The following is a 20,486-nucleotide window of genomic DNA, read 5'->3' as shown; positions in this document are numbered from 1 at the left end:
CAAGCGCTTAGGGCATGCACATATATACTTCCGGAGATTTAATAGATACAACCACCTTACCATGTCATCTTATTTTCTTCTCTCATTTTATTTTTATTTTTTGTAGGACATGTAATAGTAAAAGACAAATAACCCATTTACAAGTATACATCTACAGATTAGCCACACAAAATTTATATGTACTGGCGTAGGCCGCCCTGGACGCGAGCGGCCTCGATATAGTAACGAGTTCAAGGCGGCGAAGCATCTACGGCACCCGCGAGCGACCACAAGTGCAGTTCGACACCGCGGACTTCAGTTATCTCGCGTTTGCTCGTCATGGACTCTTTTACCCTCACCTCACTCGCTCGCAAAGATGGCGTCCAGCGTGGATGCAAAATTGATTAGGCGAACTAAGTTCCCTCCTGAGTTCAATAAGAAAGTGGACATGACCAAGGTCAATGTTGAGGTCATGAAGAAGTAAGTGACTTTCCCCGGTTTTGCGATATCTCCGGTTTACTGACATTGCTTTTTTCCCCACCATTGCAGATGGATCGCAAGCCAAATCTCCAAGATATTGGGGAACGAGGACGACGTCGTCATCGAGCTCTGTTTCGCACATCTTGAGGGATCACGCTTCGTAAGTTGGCCGTCGGATATTTAGCGTCTCGACCTTAGTTTGCTAACATCCGTTTCTGTTTCTAGCCCGATATCAAGCTTCTCCAAATCCAACTCACCGGATTCCTTGACAAAGATACACCCAAGTTCTGCCAAGAGCTGTGGTCGTTGTGTCTAAGCGGTCAGGAAAATCCACAGGGCGTCCCGAAGGAGCTCCTAGAAGCCAAGAAGCTTGAGCTCATACAAGAGAAGGTGATTGTAAGCGTGCCGTCGACCTTGGATTGTTTGCTAACAATACTACAATTTAGCTCGAAGCTGAGAAAGCTAGTGAAGCACTTCGACGCCAGCGGGAACAAGACCAAACCCGCGAACGAGAGCTGGATGATGTGAGACGCCGCGAGCGATCAGACCGCGGCCGTGGGGAAGAGGCGGTGACCGCGGTGGCCGTGGAGGTCGGGGACGAGACTTCAACAGAAGATCTTCGCCCCCCCGAGACCGAGACCGCAGCCGAGACCGCTTCCGCGAACCTCCATCTCGACGTGACTTTGACTCTTACGTGCCAGCTGGCAATCGTCGCGGCCGCCGTTCATCCAGATCTCCACACGGCACCCGTTCTCCATCCCGATCCCCAAAGCCATCGTCACCATCTCGCCGAAACCGCGATGAACCACGCCACAGACGACGCGAACGTCGCTCCCGTTCCCCAAGCAACTCAGTATCTCCCGAGCGACGCAACCGCGGAGGAGCGAGAAGGCGAAGCAGTCCGGATTACGGTGATCGTGTTAAAGAAAGACCCATCTCCCGCAGCCGTTCCCCGCGCTCACGTTCCCCCAGAGGATACCGCCGCCGACAAAGCTCCGTCTCCCGCAGTAGTGTATCTCGCTCGCGATCCCGCCGCTCATCTGCACGCTATGCCCGCCGCGATTCTCGTCGCTTGAGCCGCAGCCGCAGTCGAAGCCCTGACCGTACCGGTACACGTGATCGTGGTGAGAACCGTCGCCGCCGCAGCCCCAGCGGTGGTCGCAGCCGTAGCCGCAGCCGCAGCGTCAAGAAGGACACTGACGGCAAGCGGCGCCGCTCTATTGAAAGATACAACCCTGATGAGAAACGACGCAAGATGGCTGATGAGAATGAGGATTCCACCCGAACCCCCTCGAAATCTGATGAACCGTCCAAAACTGATGACAATGAGACAAAAGTTGCCGAGCAGGTTGGTCATAGAGAATAGAGATTCCCGGTCCAACCTCCACCTTGTATCCTCTACCACCCAGATTCAATTCCTACTTAATGTTCGTTTAAAAATTTCACATCTCATGTTGTTTCTCAAGTTGCTGTGTTCAATCTGTTACTAACGAACTTGCCACACCTAGACCAAGAAACCACTTTCTGCATGGGTAAACTCTACTGGGTTCCGTGAGAAATTACTCCGTGAGAGATGTATTGCTATGCGTCGCCGATCTGGCGAGAAGCCGAGCAGTGCTTCGCCGCCAAAGCAGGACTAAACGACAAGCAGCAAGAACCAGCCGGAGGGATTGATAGTGGCCATGTGTGACTTGAACTTTGAGATTTACGCCAACCAAATGTGTGCGTTTTAGCGCTGTACATGTACATCTACTTTGTAAGAATTCCAATAACTGTTTTTAATCATGATTGATGTGCTCTGTTACATTTCAAGACAGAATCGTAGCTAGCTAGTTGGTGACATGCTCAGGTTACGAGCTTTTAAGATACGAAATATATCACTACATTGTATCAAAAAAAGAGCCAACACAATAACAAAGAAAGGAATGTACTCCATTAAAGGGAAAGAATATATATGTGCTCAAGTCATTAGTAAACAAGGGATCTTCAGACTGCCAAAACCGAGAAAAGACCAGAACATGAAATATACATGTGATATACATGACAAACAGGATCTTTCAATCACCACACAAGCCGATTAGAATTAGAATTAGATATCTACAGAGACACGCCAGAGGGGGAGGGACGGCCGATCACAGGGTGGGAAAGAGGCACGAGACCTTCTCGGGTCGTGGCATCAGAATATGTCCAGGTAAGGTGTCCGCTTTACTCGCAGTTGCAGACAGTGGAAGTCACGGTCTTGGTGACGGTGATGTCAGAGCCGGAGTCACCACCGGCGGAGGGCACGGCGGGAGGGCTGGTAGGGGCGGGAGCGGAGGTAGCGGGGACACCGGGGATGACGGTTGAGCTGACGATGGCGGAGGTCTCGGTCTCACAGGGGACGCTGGCGGCGGGACCGCTGGGGACGGGGACGCCGGTGGGAGAAACGCCAGTGGGGGTCTCAGCAGGGACGGAGACGGTCTGGGAGGCAGACTCGTTGGGGCCGCCGGGGATCACGGTGGAGGAGACGATGGCGGAGGTCTCGGTCTCGCAGGGGACGCTGGCGGCGGGACCGCTGGGGACGGGGACACCGGTGGGAGAAACGCCGGTGGGAGTCTCAGCAGGGGCGGTACCGGTAGGCACGGCAGGGACGGAGACGGTCTGGGAGGCAGACTCGTCAGGGCTGCCGGGGATCACGGTGGAAGAGATGATCTGCGAGGTCTCGGTGTCACATGGGGTGGAGGTGGCATCGGGGCCGCTGGGGACAGGGCCAGAGGGGGCAGGTCCGGAAGGAGCAGGGCCGCTGGGGATGGGAGTGCCGGTAGCAGAGACGTCGGTGGGAGTCTCAGCAGGGGCGGTTCCGGTGGGCACGGCAGGGACGGGGACAGTGACGGAACCAGAGCCGTTGGGGCCGGGGATCACAGTGGAGCGGACAATCTCAGAGGTCTCGGTGTCACAGGGGGTGCTGGTGGCACCGGGGCCGGGAGGGAGTAGGGGTGCCGGCGGGAACGGAGACAGAGACGGAGTCAGCGGGACCAGAAGGCACGGCGGAGGTGCTGGGCACGTAGGGGGTGCTGGAGGGCAGGCTGGGAACGGAAGACGAGGCAGGGGCGGAGGGAGCACCAGGGATGCTGCAGCCGGTGAACCACTCGATGATGATGATCTGGATGCTGGCACCGATGTCAATGGAAGTGCAGCCACCGAGGAAGGCAGCGAGCTCAGCACGGGCGGCGAAGGTCAGGTCGAGGAGGCTACCGCCGGCAGCGCAGACGGAAAGGGCACCACGGAGGTCAACGCTGAGATCGGTGAGGGTGTCGGTCAGAAGACCGGTGACACCACCGAGGAGACCACCAACCAGGTCGACAGCAACGGAGGCATCTGCCTCGACACCGAAGGACAGCCAAAGGAGGACGACAGCCTTGAGCTCAACGCCAAGAGAGCAGTCGGCGCTGGCGAGCCAGATGGCGAGCTTGGTGCGGATCTCAAGGTCGATGGAGGTGGCGAGCTCGCCCTTGGCGCATGCCTCGAGAGCGAGCTTGACATCGGCAGCGAGACCAGCGGCGAGATCAATGTCCAGGAAGGCCGCGAGGGAGGCCTGGCCGCCAACAGACAGAATGCCAGACTCCAGAACGTGCGCGCCGACGGAAGCACCAACGGAGATGGTGGAGAGAGCAGTGTCAGCAATAGCACCAATCTCAACAAGGTCACCACCAGCATGGCCATTGATCCAGGCAAGGACCGAAACCTTGAGGTCAGCGCTGAGGTCACACTCCTTGCTGTTGATCCAGGCGAGGAGGGAAGCCTTGACGTCAGCCGACAAGCTGGCGACAACACCACCAGCAGCGCAGACATTCAGACCGAGCTTGACACCCGCATCAAGATCAAGCTTAGCCTCGATCCAGGAGGAAAGAGAAGCCTGAGCACCAACACTCAGGACGAGAGCAGACTCGAGGCTGGCGGCCTCGAAGATACCGTCGACAGTCACGTAAAGCTGGCCCTTGGCAGCAATGTCGGCACATCCGGGGATGTACACGGAGAGAGCAGCCAGGACGTCCTGGGAGAGGACGAGCTCGTCGTTACCCTCACACCACGAGATCAGGGACTTCTTGAGGGAGACGTCGAGGTCGGCGTGGAAGAGCAACCAAACCTTGAGGGCGGCCTTAGCCTTGTGGTCGATGACACCAGACTTGCAGCCGAGAGCACCACCCTGGAGAGCGGCAGCACCCTCCGCACCCAGACCAGCTAGGAGTTCAACGGAGGAGTGGCCGCCGAGGACGAAACCAAGGACTTGAGTCACGTCGACAGTGATGTCGCCAAGGAGCTCACCGAGGAGACCCAAGGTACGGCGCTCAACAGCCATGTCGGTAGGGTAGGCGAGAGCCGAGCCCGCCAGACCGGCGAGCAGAACGAGAGAAGAACGCATATCGAGATTTTGCGTTGTATCAACGAGCGTATAGATCGAAAACGATTGGAAGTTCTAAAAGACTTCTGAACAAGGATACACAGAAGCGAAAGACTGGATAGGCAGGCAAAAAGCCGCCAAAGGAATTAACGATAGACTGGTGAAAAAACGTGAGAAGAGAAAAAGACAGTTGAATGAAGATCGGAAGAGGTGATCGCCATGGTTGTTTATATACCCCTGATCAACTGTGAGCCGGGAGGCTTCCGGACATCGATTCAATCGGAACAGACTCATATTGGCTCTACCCCGGTCTCCAATTCCACATTTGGAGCTATCGACCCCTTAGGCTTCAGGAGTAATGGAGACTTGGATCTTTCACGGGCAAGTGGATCATGACTCCTGAGGCTAACAACAGGTGCAACGAGTGCATTACCGCATTGTGGACCTTGCCATCCGAGCTATTTTTGGAGAGTTGCAAAAGGTAGTCCGTATAAAGGTATCACATTATTATACTATCTGGATCTCAACTATCTGACCTATTTCCATCCGGGTCGAGGTAACTTCATTTAAGAGCCTTGGGAGAAGTGCCGAGAACATCCAAATGGGAAATAAAGAACTAAAAGAACTAAAAAAAAAGAAAACATAAAAAAGAAAAGAAAACTGCCAAGTCCTAAGGGGAAATAGATCAACAAGATCAACCTTGGAACGGTTGAAACGTTTAACAGCCCATTTTTTTGTACAGAGTACGGAATATCAACTCGGCAACCCCTATCCCCACAGTGTTGAACTATATTCTGTATTCCACTCTACTGACATACTTATGTTGTATTTATCGAATAATTACAGCCATCCAAGTCCAAGTATCCAAATCTCACAAAACTAAGAAGTATATGCGGCATTCCGAGTGGCCTGTTGAGACTCCTATGTCCCACCCGGGGAATTAGTCCAAGCACAGCATGCACGTTTTAACCATTTCAGGTAACGATGGACAGGTCCGATTCCATTAAACTCGCAAAACCTGTCAATTCCAGTTGCAAGATATCAGGGATTAAAGGCTATTTACGGAGTGGCTGGGCACCTTTCAGCCACCAACTGAATTTTTAGTCGATTCTTTGTGAGGTACGGAGTACAGGGTACAAGCCCATCAGACCATACTTACATAGCTACAATAGTACCCCGTACTATGCGAGAGACCGTCCAAAGTATACGGTCGCCAACAATGGATATAGTCATTATATTTGACTAGCTATGGAGAGTACGGAGTACATGGACCAAATATAGCAGATCATACTACAACACTGAGCTGATACCAATTGAACCCGCCCCAACAAACCGTTTGCTTGAAACAGAGCTACGGAGTACTGCACTCAAAACCAAGGATAGCAGGAGGTAGCAGCATCTAGGCCTTTCTAGTGTCACTTCCTGCACTAGTCAAGACGCTACTTAGTCGGGCTTGAAATGTGAAGGGAATAGGAAGTTATGCACTTCACGCATGGGAATATCCCCACTTTTGTGGATTGAAAGACAAATAAGAATAATCTATTAAAGACAGATTAATATCAAAAATAGGCCAAAAAGGCCTTAGCTTCTAGAGTGGAGAAAGAACTATTCTATCCCTTGAAACCGGAGCCAACCTCTGAACTACTCTGTATTTGTTAACTCTCGAGTATGTATATGGTGCAGGATGTTCAATGTATGTTATATGGGTCAAAATCCTCCATCGCGAAACAGTACTAAGTTAATAAGGGGCTGTTGAATGGATTCCAAGAACACAACAGCCATTAAGCTTCTCTTCTCCTGCTCCACAAACTACCTGCTCTCAAACAACACTAAAAGCGCCCTAACCACCTAACCCCATCCACCTCGGGAACCGGTTCGTTTTTTGACACCTTTACCATGGGTCATAAGGCTAGATTTTACGGCGATCAACTTTTCAGAGACATAATGAAACAATGCACTAAAATAGTAAGTTGGAGAATAACACAATGGATACTCCGTAGTCCGTATGCTGTACTTCGTAGTCCTTTTGGAATGGTGTGCTGATCTGCACCAGTCCAATCTGTCTCACTCCACGAGGAGCCCCACGAGCACTGCAGACAGTGCACGTGATGGCATCTCAACTCCCCTCTTTGGAAATTGCGCTCGGCCTGATTTTCAAGAGGGCGATGCAAAAGATGTGGAACTGCACTGCAGTTTCTCATTAGCTGCAGCTGTCCGGCTGTCAGGATCGGTCCAATGCAGGAGCGTATCTTTGCGACGGGTATCTCGGGAAAAATGACCAAATCAACAAATCATGGAACAGATCTAGGACAGAAAGATTCTTCGGGATTCGAAGGACAAACACGTACAAAAAGTACGTGTTTTCATCCCTGATTCGATGCCCCCCCTGACTCTCCACTGAACAATTATTCCAACTTTCGCCAACAAAATGCTTAATAATTCACCCACAAGGCCGGGGGATATCTGAGATACGAGTACGGAGTACGATGTACGATGTACGAAATACAGTCTAGAACAAAGAATACTGTACTATTTCAATATATAAAGCTCTAAAACCGTCAACTTCAACTAGTCCAACGCCTCTCTCTCCTTGGCTGCAATTGCCTCTCCATCGGGATACTTGGCCGAGAATAGTCGCAGTACTATAGCTACGATGCACTATTGGTTTCTTATCAGAGCAGGGTTGTTGATATTGAAACTGCAAAACATGGAAAAATGTTAACCCCGACATCCGAGGCCTTATTTTTCAGACCTCTCATACCGAGGTGGTATATTCCCCACACCCCTTTGCTTCGGATGGCATCGGATGTTTTACCTTATAAGAAATCAGAAGGACGAATTTTCAACATGTTCGAACCTTAGCCCAATGCTCAAATCCACGGCCCACCAGGATCAAACACCTCCTTGAAACAGTTACTATTTTCGTCTCCCGATCGCACAGATAATCAGTGATCCACAAGTTGCCGGCAAGATCGGCCGGTAAAATGCCCCAAAGCTTCAGAAGCTATCGCAGATAATTCGATAAGCACTACCCGAGTTTTTCAAGTGGGGATGGGTTGCATTGGGCTGAAAGCAAGACATCCTCAAACCGATGGGCCCCCAATTCTCATCTTGAAACATGAGCTTACCAAGGTCGGCCATCGGGAACTCCCGATCTAGAAAGAACTATACACTCTTTTGGAAAAGAATTGCACTGGTGAATAAAATCTCTCATACTACCAGCCCGCTTGGAAGTTGCCGGCTATCCATGGTCACATCGCTGGTAGGGCAATGACCCCAACAATCACTAATGGAAACGCTGGATCGTATGACTCGAAACGACGGCTTGATTTTGTTGAGATGGAAGAAACAGGACTCGAATCTTCTTCCTGCTGTTCTGACCGAGTCTTTTCAATCGATCGCCACATTCATATCTAGATACGGAAAAACAAACCCTTCTACTATACGGTGTATACGGTGAGCTCCTGCATCATCCAAGGTCCTCTCAACCCCATATCACACTTTGACTAGCGGTACCGAATTGAGACCAAGATCGGGCGATTCCCGAATGCACTCTTGAAGAGAAGATGGAATGTCCCATGTCACATGTGAAGAGCAGTAAACTTGGAAGAGTACCATGGTACGCACTACGACGTAGACTGGTTGCTGGGAATTTGGCGTCTTCCAAGGTTTCTAGAATGTTCCCGTTCCAAGGTTCTCGATCAAATTTAGTATGAACCCTAATTCTCCCATAGTTGGAGTAATCCTGAATTTGTGAAAGACAATCTATGTGCATACATCCAAAACCCTACCATTAGATTCTATCATCAGCATGGCAAAGGAAGGAGCAGCATACATGTACTGACCAAAGACTCAAGTCGAGTCGTTGATCTGCCCTAGCCTACTTCGCATCCAAGTAGCAAACGGGCCAAAGAAATGTGTATCACTATTTCCCGGCCGTTCACAAAAAGCCAGAAGAGCCCGATATCGCCGAGACGCAGACGTAGAAGTGGCACAAAGAACCTTCGCCAGACCAACTGGACAGAGATAAGGCGGCTGTCTTGCGTCCTCGCAGATAGAAGCAGTGCCTTGCATCGAGCACGCGTAGTACACGCAATGGGCAATACCAAAGCAGTGACCCAGCTCATGACTCGCCGTCCGACAAACACGACCCAACCAGAGCGCCGACAGTAACGAGGACGATGAATGCACCTCTGGCAGGGAGCGGTAGACCGATACTGCATCTTTCACAGGACCATTTAGCCCCAAAGTCGAATTTTGCGATTCTCGGCTATTGACCTGAGATCTTTTCTGTCTTTTCGCACTTGGTTCTGTGGAAGCACATGCAGATATGTACTTCTCACAATGCGACGCGGGCCATGCGTGCAGACGCTCGACATTTTGGGTCGTATCCAACTTGGGATTGTATCTTGCACTGGATACCACTGCAACGCGACTTCCTCCGTATGCACGACCACATACAAACTCGTCTTCGTCGTCCTCGTATAGATCGAAGTCTACAAGTATCAAGAGGGCATATGCGTCCTTTGGTAAAATGCTAATGGCGACATCGAGAAGATCATCTAGATTGACTTGGCCCCCATAGACCGCGTTGGACATGGTACGCGAGCGAATCCGGACGCATTCATCGCCGGATTGTAACCCCAGGTATTGTGGACCTGTCTTTTTTCGAGGTTTCCTTTTGGCTTCTTCCCATGGAATAAACCGCAGTGTAGATGGCGGCATCATCTTAACAGGAAGACCGTGATAGAAACCAGACAGATAGTCCTGGACGTCCTTCGTACTTGGAGGCTTTGTGGGAATCTCATGGTTTCGAACATCTTGGTGTCGTCCATGTCCGCATGAAGTCAACATCTGGGTCGATTTGAGGAGAAGAGACGACATAGATAGCTTTTTGTTTTGCAGTTACTGGATTGCGGTGTTCTTCATCAAGCCATTCTTGAAAACTCTGAGGGTCTTCCGGATCTCCGGCAAGATCATCACCAGGCAGCAACAATGGGGCGGGGAAAGCCCTCTCGTCTTCTTCAAGGAAGTGTTTGTCTTCTCGTGGGAAGCCTCGGTTGTCTGCTTTGACGGCGGCGAGACGTTGCCGTTGACCTTGTCTTCTGAAACCTGCTATGGCAGCATGAGGAGAAGAGGACAGACAGATAGACGTATGCTCACACTTGGAGATGGATCTTTGTGGCATATTGAGAATTTCATTCTAAATGTGGAGAGAATGATATGTGGAAGAAACCCTCGGAGGAGGACGACAAGCGGCTCAGGCGCACGAGCCCTTACGAAGTAATCATCAGGGAATTGAATCATTTTCTCGGGAAATTATATCTTCAACAATTATAGTGCGGCGTAACACTCAGAATTTGACTTTTGACAATATTGCCAATTTGGCAAAAGAAAAATGCAAGTTGGTAAGCGGCCAGTCTAGTAATTACCTTCTACCTCTCTGATCTTCTAGCGTGTTTGCCTTTCCCCCTTTCCTAATTCCCCATCTCCCAAATATATATTTCCTGGTTATACATCATCCAAAAAACTAAGCTTGGAAGCATGGATAAACCAGCGGAAGGTCTAGAACGGCATGACCCGAGACGCGCCTATCAACACCCGATGCCTTAAAACGCCCAGGTATACCCCAGGACAAACATAACGCGCCAAGAAGATTCCCCTCTTCCAAACCCCACCCTCACCCCTCTGAGCATGGCTCGGATGTCTTCATTCAGAAATGGAAACCGACACTGCAATATAGCGAGGGGTCAGGACGTGATAGGAACCAGAGGTTGTCCAAATCCTAAGCCATGGAGCCAGGAAACGTGAGTTTATATCTTCCTCGGCTCGAACAGATGGCATGGTCCTAGACCCGACCAGGAAACTGAAACGTTTACAACATTGAAATTTTGGTATAAAAAGAAACGCTAAAGGCTGTCCTCGAATCGCATATCAAATGGTACTCAACACTGTTTGCAGCCCTTGAATGAAGCGTTGAACATCATCCTCACTGATCAACTGGCGATTACCCTCAAATTCGAGATCTAATTCCCACTCCGTGGGGTAGCATAGATTTCCGGTCTGTTTCGAGGCAGCAGATCCGGCTCGTAGAATGATATCCGACCTTCGGACCCAAGGAAAGTGAAGTTACGATCATCTTCTTGCTGGAAAGACGTCCGGCTGGAAAGACGTCCGCCAGACAAAGACCTTTATGTCATCTGGCCAGCGAGTGCAGTTCCGGATAATCTCTTCCATCCCGGCAGTCTCGTAGCGGGCATCCTCAATGAGCTGACGCTGTAATTGCAAGGCAATGCTCGGAAGAGTAGCATGATCATCAATGTGCACGCTGATAGGTATCTCGGTCATAGATGGTCCGACTACATTTTGCAGATTGCTCGGTAGCGTCGACCGGCCAGTGACTGAGACAACCAAAAACAACATGAGCTTGTTTGTACTGGCGGGACACTATTATGGCACAGGCGGCATGGAATAAAGTTGCGGGCGACATCCCCTCGACCAACCGGCCTTCGGGAATTGAGATGATTGCCTTCGTGGTGAACCGGTCACTGGTAGTGTACACTCGGTTGGTACACTCGGTTGGAGTAATTAACACTACTCCATTTGGGTTTCGCAGCATGTGAGAGTCGTGAAGCCCAGTAAGCAAAGGCGCTTGCCTTCTGGTCCTCCCTGTAGGTGATATATTGGGTAAAACTCGGTGGGTTGGGGATACTATCGCCGCAGTAGAGTGAAGAGAGACTGCGGAGGACTGTCCAACGAAGGCCGTGATCTCACCGTCATTATTTGCCTGGAAGTTATCATACGCGGGATTTGAATGTTCGAGTACTGGCACAAGGACATTTGATCAAGCCTTTTCAGAGAGTGTTATGGGCTCTTTCGACCTCGATCAATCCACGACAGGGTCCGAGGACGGTGGGCAGTCAAATTGTATTCTGTGGACGGCGGCTCTTCCGTGGTGATTGAGCGAATGTGCCATCGGATCAATAAAAGCAGCACTGTCGAGCTCGGGAAACAAGTTCGTCGCATTTCCATAAACCGTAGTGGGATCTGTGCGGGCGAGGAAGTAACCTGCGATTGGTATGGGACGGTGTTCAGTACTACCACGTTGGCATGCCTGCAGCGGATCGTCACCGAGCCACTTCACCTTGATCCTGTCCAAGAAAAAGCTATCCGGTGTCTGCGGTATGAAGACTCTACTAAAGTGGGTATCAAGTTTGCATATCCATGGTGGATAGTAGACTGCGGAATTCGAGGGGGCGGCAGTGCCTCATCGACCCTACCTTCACGGACGTGCGGTCGAATTGCCGAAGAAGACTGGGACCAACCAGCCGTGTTGTTGGCCTCGTACAGCTGGGGCCAAGATGCCACGCGAATGGGGGCTCTGATCAGATCTTCCGCCGCCACCTCTCATGGGGCCCGGGACGAGGGAAATGATCTGCTGGATCTTGTCCTCCGCGACCTCGCTCAGCAACATCGGCAATATGGAATAACGTACGAAAAGCTGCAATCCATCTACCGAGATCATCATGCCTTCTGCTGGGGCAATTCCCGCTTTTCGTCGGGAGCCTTCGCACTTTTTGGCCCGGGACAATTCACCAATCTCTATCCTTCTTTTGTCCCTCCCAGCAGCAGACGGAAAGTTTCACATTGTAGGGAAGGCCGCTAGTGTTCACCATGGGTGGGTGGTTGGCTCATTGAACAGTGCATATGTGGCCGTCTATCGATTCTTGCTTCGGTATGGACAACAATGGGCAGTCCAGAAGCTGGAGCAGAACTGGGGAAACCGTGCATGAGTTGGATCTTGCGGGTGTTGCTCGCCTTGACGAGCCGATTTGATGGTCTTATCCGTCTCGGGTGATAAAAAGCGATATTGGCTTTCAGAAATCGGAAACATGACGCCCCAGGTAGAGAGCTCGTTGGGGGTCATTAGCCAAGACCAAAAATTTTTTCATTTGCTGGGTAGAATCGAATAATTTGTCGCATGTAGAGCTGGCGGAGATGTAAGCAATCTGTTTCCACCCATGGACCGTTGTCGACGCTGGTGCCTCAGGCGGGTAGGACCGATGTCTTCTCTCTTTCCCTCCCTCAATGCGGCATTACTCAGACTATGATCTTTCCAAGGTTTCTTCTGTGCTTGGCCGTATTGACAGTGGAGTACAGCACCTTCAGGTCCCCAACTTCTCCTTGTTCTGATGCGGATACTTTTGTGTCTCATAGCTCAGCTTCAAACACGACTGCAATGCCAACTCCACTACCCATAGTGATACCTATGAGCGGCTGGAAGCCAATATATTTTGCCACACTGAAAGGAATCACCCGCATATCATCATTCGTGGATTGAATCATCGGAGTGAAGTACCATGTCGACGTGACCCCAAGCCATAGCATGACCCATACCATCCCAGCAGCTCGCTTCCAAAGCGGCACAGTGTCTGATAATTGTTTTCCCTTGTTTTGACCGTTGTCTGGTGTTTGCAGACATTTCCAAAGGCTTTGAACTCCATCCTCCAGCATTATGCCCAGGACAAATGCTAAATAGAACGGCATCGAGCCGGACCTTTCCATCGGAATGCTTTGCAGTATATCGACAATAACATGGAATATGGCCGAGATAAGAAAGACAATGGAAAGATTGGTGTATCGCTCCAGTGTTGACGATCTGGGAAGATGCAAAACATCTCGTCCGATGAAGCCGCTAATAGACGTGAAGGGCTGGCGCATGAACTGATGCCAGAACTTCCTGTAAAATGTGTCAACATAATGACCCATCTTAGTAGACTAAATGTTGCTTACCCCCAAAAGTTGCGCAAAGTAAATGCATCGGCCATTCTCCCAAAGGCGGGCGGCCAATCTGCAGGTGAGTCTAACCCGATCCCGACGAAGAATATGGACAATACTCGATAAGCAAGATCACTGATTAGACGATTTACCACAAACCAAATAGACAGATGAGTGGCTATTCGCTCAGCCCATTGTCCCACAGGCACGATCCATTCGATTTCCGACGACGCAGGCTCCTGAATACCACGCTCCGCAGCCTGCTGAAGCGAGATGGTCTGCACAATGTCCAGCACCAAGCACTGCCATGCGACGATTGCTAGCTGTCGCAGCAAAAATCGACCGCGGGTCGGAACCCGCATTCCCCGGCGCAGGTAATACCTCGGATGAGAGGGCACATTCTTCACCTGCCATTGTGTATTAACAGCGCGGGTTTGAGCAAGCAAACGAAATGCAGCGATCAACTTTGATCCGAAGTTCCGAATGGTTGTTGTGCCGCCCGGGATATCTGAGTCGGCTAGAGGATTGAGAAATAACAGGTTTGTTGCCTGCAAAGTCGCAATGACAAGTTGTGTTATGGCCTGGCACCATGTTGGACTGCCAGACGAGCCAAAGGGACGGATGAAGCGGCTGGCGATCCATATCATCCCCGGGATGCACAAGTAGCGTAGGGGGGGAGTTCTTCCGCGCGGTGATGATGAGGGTGGCAGGGACCACATTTTGGACTAGATAGAAGCAGAGAAATTCTAATATATTTGCAGTTGTCGAGTTATACAGTCCATACATCATGGGGTGTGAGAGATGGGAGTCAACGAGTTCTCTCGGTTTACGATTTGAACCGGACCCACTCATGATCCGAATGGATTTATTGACCAGTTGGTTAGATCCCAATTGATTCCCCCAACCCGTCCGATGTTCTTGTGACTCTATAGGTTTGTGGTGAAATTTCAGGAGGGTTATTGTTGTTTTTCGTCCTTCTAGAAACGATGGGCGTTGTGTTAAGACGGAGGGCAATTTTGTACAGCTTATGGATTCGGTGATTTTGGATACATCTTTAGCTATGGAACTGCCCAAAAGGTTCGCATAAAAGGTCGGTTCATTGGTTAAAAAGCAAGGAAAGCTTAGGAGTCACATGTAAGAGATTCCTTGTATGCTCATGTCAAAAGTTATGATTTCTAGTTGGCTATGATTAGCTATTGAATCGGCCGTTCAGCAAAATATGGGCCATATTTTTTGTTCTCTCAAAATGTCAACCCAAGTGGGGAGATGACTTCCCAAGTTAGATGCTTGCTGTTCATCCTGTAACCTCCACTGCTTAGACATGATGTCTTTAGCGGTCCAGAAAGGCATCAACCCACTCCTTGCTCCAGCCTGATCAATTATATCTAAGATCGCGGAGCGCTGGGCTTGTGTGGTAGCTTCACACCCGGAAATAAATATAGGCCATAAGGTCCCGAGACCTACAGGACATCCCTCTTTCACGAAAGATAGCCAAATCCGCAATGTGGAAATGACGTGGTCAACATGGCCACCGAGGATCGCTGGGTGGACCTGTTTCACCCTCCTATAGAAGAAAATCACAAGAGAGGAGTTCAAAGCCTGCACCATGAGCTCATGAGGTGAGGTTTGTTCTTTGCAAATATCCAGCTTCAAGTCTCGGTTTCTGAAACAGTTTATCACGTTTTCGAGACGTGTACTGCGCCGGCATAAAGCCTTCCAAACATGACTGCTGATTGGAATATCTAAGGCTTGTGCGTTCCGCAGGGTCTCCATGACATTTGCCAGCCGAGTGGTCTGTGAGACTAAACTGAGCATTGTCTCTGGCATCCCGTATACCTGCTGGCATAGACTCCCAGTCGACTTTCGTGAGTCATGGAGATGAATGTCAGGAACGTCCATTCTGTGGTCTTTTGGTTCATCGATGTTCAGATCGCCTTCGGAGTTCTCGAGATGGAGAAAGTCATCTATTCGACGCCCACGCTCGGCAATGTATGCTGTGAATTTCTCACCGGCATTGGGTGTTTGAACTTCGCAATGCATATTGAGGTTGTTAATGAATGATTCTGTTGGGGTGTAGCTATGCAAAACGTATGTGCTTTCTCCGATCAGGCGAAGCCATACGTAGACATTGATCAGAAGACGGAGCTTCTGAGATATCCTCTGTTTGGATAGTGCTCTAAAGCGCAAAAGCCGTTCGGCTTCAACCAGGTAACGTCGTGCATCCATATATTGGCCAGAGAATATCTAAGCTTGGTTAGCCTGCAGCTGCCGTACTAGGCGAGGGCTAAAGCTTACCGCAAATTCCGTGAGTCCGTATATTGCCATCAACTGATCCTTCAGTTTGGCCTTTTTAGCGCCACCTGCTTCCTCGCTTAAGGAAATCTTCAAATGGGTATTCGCATCTTGATAAGCTTGCTCTGAAACTTCCTTCCAATGGTTCCTCGGAAACGAGCCAATCGTTTCTGTCGACGAATCCATAGCCAGGTGAACGGCAGAACAGGCTAGCAAACTGTAAAGATTTGCCTGCCGGGCATGGCTGACACTTTCAGATTCCATAATCGTCAATTCACCCAAAGTGACCAACGCCGCAGGTACATTCAAAATGTTCCACGGGCTTTTAGCAAGGGGGACAACAGTCATCTGAGGAACAATATTCTTTTGGAAATTCTTTAGCAAAAAGGAAGCATGGTCCAGTATGTTGACGGGGGTAGGTGTGTGCGCAAAGGGAAGGGGCTGGAGTGATGCATCCTCAAGTGGCAAAACTGGTTCAGGATATGTATCATCCAATTGAGAGAAGTCAAAGTAATTTCCAGGGTAGGAAGAGTCGGAAAGCATGCCATAGCAGTCTTCACCAAAGAGGTCTGACCATTGTAGCAGGTCGTCTGCATAACCTGAGATGTCAACAGTATATGAGGAAGGATCGGATACTCCAATCCCATGATCTGAAGGTGGTGTATGGGTAGGATTCATTGGCCTTTCCAGAGCAAGACCTGTATGTTCGCCACCGGAAGAGGATGGTTTTGTAAAATCGAGGACAGCAAAAGGACCAACCCGCATCTCATTTTTGAATAGAAGGCTGGGCTCCTGCGATCTCTGGTCGATTTCCTCCAAAGAAGCATCGATGGAGCCAGATACGAGACCTCTACTGATAGCAGTTCCCATAGAACGCCTATACTGCTCTAAAAGATGGTCAGTGGCTTTCACATACATTATCACCTCATACGCAACCTAGAGTGAAAATGCATACCGGAATATAAATGACGTCTTATTCCGAGGCTAGTCAGATAACCTCGTTTCTCATTTGACGACCTTTTGGAAGTCTGGCTTTTCTTTGCTGGCATCCACAACATCTCGTGGGAAAAGCCCTCACAGGCTAGTCCTAACCCTGAGCATGTCTGGCAAATCGGACGGTTCTGGTCGCATTTTACATGTCTGCGTTTACACGTCTTGCATCCACCAAGCGATCGAGTCCGCCGCGGCTTAGTCTGAGGCATCGTATGATAAGCGTCCCGAGATGTGCTGGTAGTTGGTCAAAATGAAAGAGGCAAGAGAGAGATGCTTGCAATATGAAAGTTGGGGTAAGTGTTCCCCGCTAAACGCCTGCAGGTTTCCGATGCCGGAACGACTTGCATTCTGAGGAGGCGAAGTGGGTCATAGTGGGTCCGTTACCAGACATCTAATTGGTGCAGAAACAGGAGGATATCTATGGATCCATGGGTGGTTCAGACCATTTGTAGAAGAGACTTCGACTATAATTACCTAGGTAACCAATATAGTATTTGCTACAGCGCCAAGCTGAGAGAAAAGCAGGTAAATCACTTTATAAAGTTAGTCTGCATTTAGCAACATAACCACTTTCATCACCAAAGCTGAACATAAGTGAGGAATCTCCTCCACGCAGGCTGCTTGTAGTAACTGTCCAACAGAGTTATCTCCTCACTGCCCAAGGTTCGCCGGCCAGTTCTGCAATCTGCCGTTTTTGGGTCCCGCCAAGGCGTTTTAAAAATGATCTTGTACCCGACTGTAAAGATGACAATAATCAAGAGTCCAATGATGTATTGGAAGAAATTCTCTGCTGTGAATCCAGAGCCGCCCTAATAACCAACCATTAGCTGCATGTCTCTCAGCGGTGTTAATGTATGCTAGTTTCCAGAAGCGACAGTGACTCTGAGGACTTCTTGCTGAAACGCATTGGGAACTTACAGCTGGTACAATACCACTGGTAATACAGCAGACTAACAAAAGTAGAGAAACCAGCATGAGCCACGCTGGCGCAAGCGGCCAGAGTGAGGACTTCCAGGCATATATCTCCGTAAATAGCGGGTCATTCTGTGCCTTGAGGGCACAATGAAAGCGCCAGTTGGTAAAGGCGATGATGATCCAATTGCTGAAAAAGGAAGCGCTGGTAATCGAGATCAACCAATTCAACACGGTCAAGCCACCAGCTGTGATGAGTCAGTGTGCATACCATAAGAGAACTTCCGTGACAAATTTTGACTCACAAGCTAGTTGGATGTATGCCAGGATAACGGCAACAACTGATGTAATTATCAAGGCCAGTCTGGGTCTTCCTTTATCATCCACTCTGGCAAGCCGTTCTGGGATCAGGCGCTGATGAGACATGCTCCTTAACACTCTCGAGGAAATATAGATGGACTCCGCAGCAAGCCCAAGAATGCCACACATCATGCCTGCATTCAGAAGCGATGCGATTCCAGGAATGCCCGAATCCTGAATCGCAATGACAAAGGGCGAAGCTGCAACTCCGCTTCCGCCTAACAGACGGTCGTCGTCGGAGGGAACTAATATCGTGATAAACACAACACTGAGAATGTAGATAACATTCACGCGGAATGGGACGAGCTTTGTCGCGTGGGCCATTGAGAACCGAGGACTCTCGGCTTCGCCGCCCATAATTCCGATGAATACCTGGTCTCCGACAGCCCATGTAGCAAGTAAGGCACAGTTGGCAAAGCCCTGCTGCTGTTAGCCCTGGGTAGGTTTGACTGGTTGATATTACTTACCGAAAAGCCATTCAAAAATGGGGGAGTGATGTCCATGTCTCACCATGGTGTATATAGCCATTCGGTCCGGCTCCCAGAACTAGAGCTAATGAAAGAATGATGATGATCAAGAAAATCACGATTTTGATGAGCGACGTCACGTATTCGAACCAAGCAAAAACCTTGTTCGGGAGAACGAAGATGAACAGGCAGGCGGCAAGGAAGAGAGTGACTGAATCGCATGTTAGAGAAGTCACATCAATAGGCGCCATACTTACTTGTGGCTGCCTGAGGGAATGACCCCCCGGCCCAGTACTGGACAAGCACGTCGAAAAAGCCAGCTTCAGCGGCAACAATGGCAGTCCATCCTGAAAGAGTTAGCAGAGTACAACTCTCGAGGCCTTTTTTTCAAGACGAACCCAGCCACTCGGCAAAGCCTGCGCCAAATGCTAGAGCGGGATCGACCCAGCGATCCGCAAAATCAATGTAATTCCCAGAAACGGGGAATGCAATGGTCATTTCAGATAGGGACTGGAGGACTCCCCACACACAACTGCAAACCATAGCGTAGGCAATAAGCATATTCCCTGGACCACCGGTTGCTAGGGCTTTTCCGGTGGCGATGAAGACACCACTGCCGATGTTAGACCCCAGGGAAATGATCTACGGAATGGTCAACGTTTTGCACAGGTCTACCGTCATGGTGGCCACAACTCACATGGACTTGGCGAGGAGAAAAGGAACGGTGGAATTGGCCATTCCTACACTCTTGTGTCTGCCCTACGTGGTCGTCATCAATACTACCAGTAGGTTTCAGCAGGCTTGCTTCTTTCTTTGATGTCTCCTTCTCGGGATGGCTCCCATGAGAACAGACTTCAGGATCAGCCATTTTGAGTTAGGGATTCTTATAAGAATTAATAGGATTGTAAAGAGAACTTGTTGAAAGAACAGGCAATTGACCTTGGGGGAACCTGGGAGTTATGTAGAGCGAGAAGAATGCAAAAGACCAATCAGTAGGCCCAGGACGTCATGAACTAAGCCATCGTGGCGAGGCAGGCATATCCGCTGAGCAGATAGCAATGATAATACCCAAATCCACCCAAGCACCCTCATCTGCGATAACCAACGATACCAGGAATCCACTTCCCCGCATTCCGGGGCATCTGACTTTCAGCGGCGTGTCGTTTTCCAAGGTTATCTCCTTATCTCCTTTGTGTGTAGTCTTGGATACATAGCGGCGACTAAAGGCTGCGCCGTATTAGTTTGTAAGCGCGATGCAATAGGTCCCCTATTTCCTTACCTATCCCTCCGTATAACACTGGTTATCAGGCGAGACTAGGTTTTGCCACCTGCAGTCAACGTTTTATGCTCTCCTCGACTTGGAGGAGGGTTTCCTTATCATGAGAAAAATCCCAGAAAGAAGGTTTTGGGTCATCACCAGCCGGCAAGTCGATCCGTGACACAAACTGTAATTCTTTCCTTGGAGAAAAGCGCAGTCTTGGCAGGTAGCAATGGTTAGAAGGTAGTGAAGGGCATTTCCATGATGTGGAGTATGTTGCAAACCTTAGCTTCTTTAAAACCCTAAGAGTGGAGATCTGTTGCAAGCACGGAAGTGTCGCTGATAGTCAACGGATGGTCTTACCCGCAAAAGTCGAAAGACAAGTCGTTCCGGACCTTCCAAGGTTCCAATCAGCTGCCGTCTTAGTTCGTCCAGCATATCAGCACGCCAAAGCAATACGTCAACTACAAGGGGCATTTTTCAGTTTTTTGATAGGCTTGGACTGATAACGAGTCTTAACAATCGATCCAATAGGAAGGGCGTTCCGCACAACAAGGATATATACTTTCAGTCAATTCAGCTAGGA

General features: G+C 49.8%; 6 protein-coding genes across 6 annotated transcripts; 2 read left to right on the top strand and 4 right to left on the bottom strand.

Moving 5' to 3' along the window:
• Positions 1-355: 355 nt before the first annotated feature.
• Positions 356-2,099, top strand: N7519_009000 (PWI domain-containing protein; the record flags this gene model as incomplete). Its single annotated transcript, XM_057295773.1, has 6 exons — positions 356-459; positions 529-619; positions 685-855; positions 906-1,378; positions 1,432-1,807; positions 1,968-2,099. The coding sequence occupies 6 exons, from the start codon at positions 356-358 to the stop codon at positions 2,097-2,099; spliced, it is 1,347 nt and encodes a 448-aa protein (XP_057143655.1).
• A 565-nt stretch (positions 2,100-2,664) lies between these two features.
• On the bottom strand, positions 2,665-4,861 carry N7519_008999 (putative cell wall protein; the record flags this gene model as incomplete). Its single annotated transcript, XM_057295772.1, is given in 2 exon segments — positions 2,665-3,403; positions 3,414-4,861. The coding sequence occupies 2 exon segments, from the start codon at positions 4,859-4,861 to the stop codon at positions 2,665-2,667; spliced, it is 2,187 nt and encodes a 728-aa protein (XP_057143654.1).
• Positions 4,862-8,692: 3,831 nt separating this feature from the next.
• N7519_008998 (uncharacterized protein) lies at positions 8,693-10,028 on the bottom strand (the record flags this gene model as incomplete). Its single annotated transcript, XM_057295771.1, has 2 exons — positions 8,693-9,694; positions 9,750-10,028. 2 exons carry the CDS (start codon positions 10,026-10,028, stop codon positions 8,693-8,695), a joined length of 1,281 nt encoding a protein of 426 aa, XP_057143653.1.
• Positions 10,029-10,975: 947 nt separating this feature from the next.
• On the bottom strand, positions 10,976-11,263 carry N7519_008997 (AMP-dependent synthetase/ligase; the record flags this gene model as incomplete). Its single annotated transcript, XM_057295770.1, has 1 exon — positions 10,976-11,263. The coding sequence occupies one exon, from the start codon at positions 11,261-11,263 to the stop codon at positions 10,976-10,978; it is 288 nt and encodes a 95-aa protein (XP_057143652.1).
• Positions 11,264-11,807: 544 nt separating this feature from the next.
• N7519_008996 (Amine oxidase) lies at positions 11,808-12,633 on the top strand (the record flags this gene model as incomplete). Its single annotated transcript, XM_057295769.1, is given in 2 exon segments — positions 11,808-12,331; positions 12,342-12,633. 2 exon segments carry the CDS (start codon positions 11,808-11,810, stop codon positions 12,631-12,633), a joined length of 816 nt encoding a protein of 271 aa, XP_057143651.1.
• A 418-nt stretch (positions 12,634-13,051) lies between these two features.
• Positions 13,052-19,510, bottom strand: N7519_008995 (uncharacterized protein; the record flags this gene model as incomplete). Its single annotated transcript, XM_057295768.1, has 11 exons — positions 13,052-13,580; positions 13,634-14,343; positions 15,083-15,862; positions 15,914-16,797; positions 17,559-17,712; positions 17,822-18,063; positions 18,121-18,595; positions 18,762-18,853; positions 18,900-18,989; positions 19,041-19,284; positions 19,340-19,510. 11 exons carry the CDS (start codon positions 19,508-19,510, stop codon positions 13,052-13,054), a joined length of 4,371 nt encoding a protein of 1,456 aa, XP_057143650.1.
• Positions 19,511-20,486: the final 976 nt, after the last annotated feature.

The sequence above is a fragment of the Penicillium mononematosum genome, assembly GCF_028829835.1.
Source record: "Penicillium mononematosum strain IBT 11891 chromosome Unknown utg000005l:1.0-9366267.0:1.0-9372171.0, whole genome shotgun sequence".
Lineage (NCBI taxonomy): Eukaryota > Fungi > Ascomycota > Eurotiomycetes > Eurotiales > Aspergillaceae > Penicillium > Penicillium mononematosum.
Note: the sequence above shows the minus strand (reverse complement) of the source record. Positions and strands in the feature narration are given on the sequence as shown.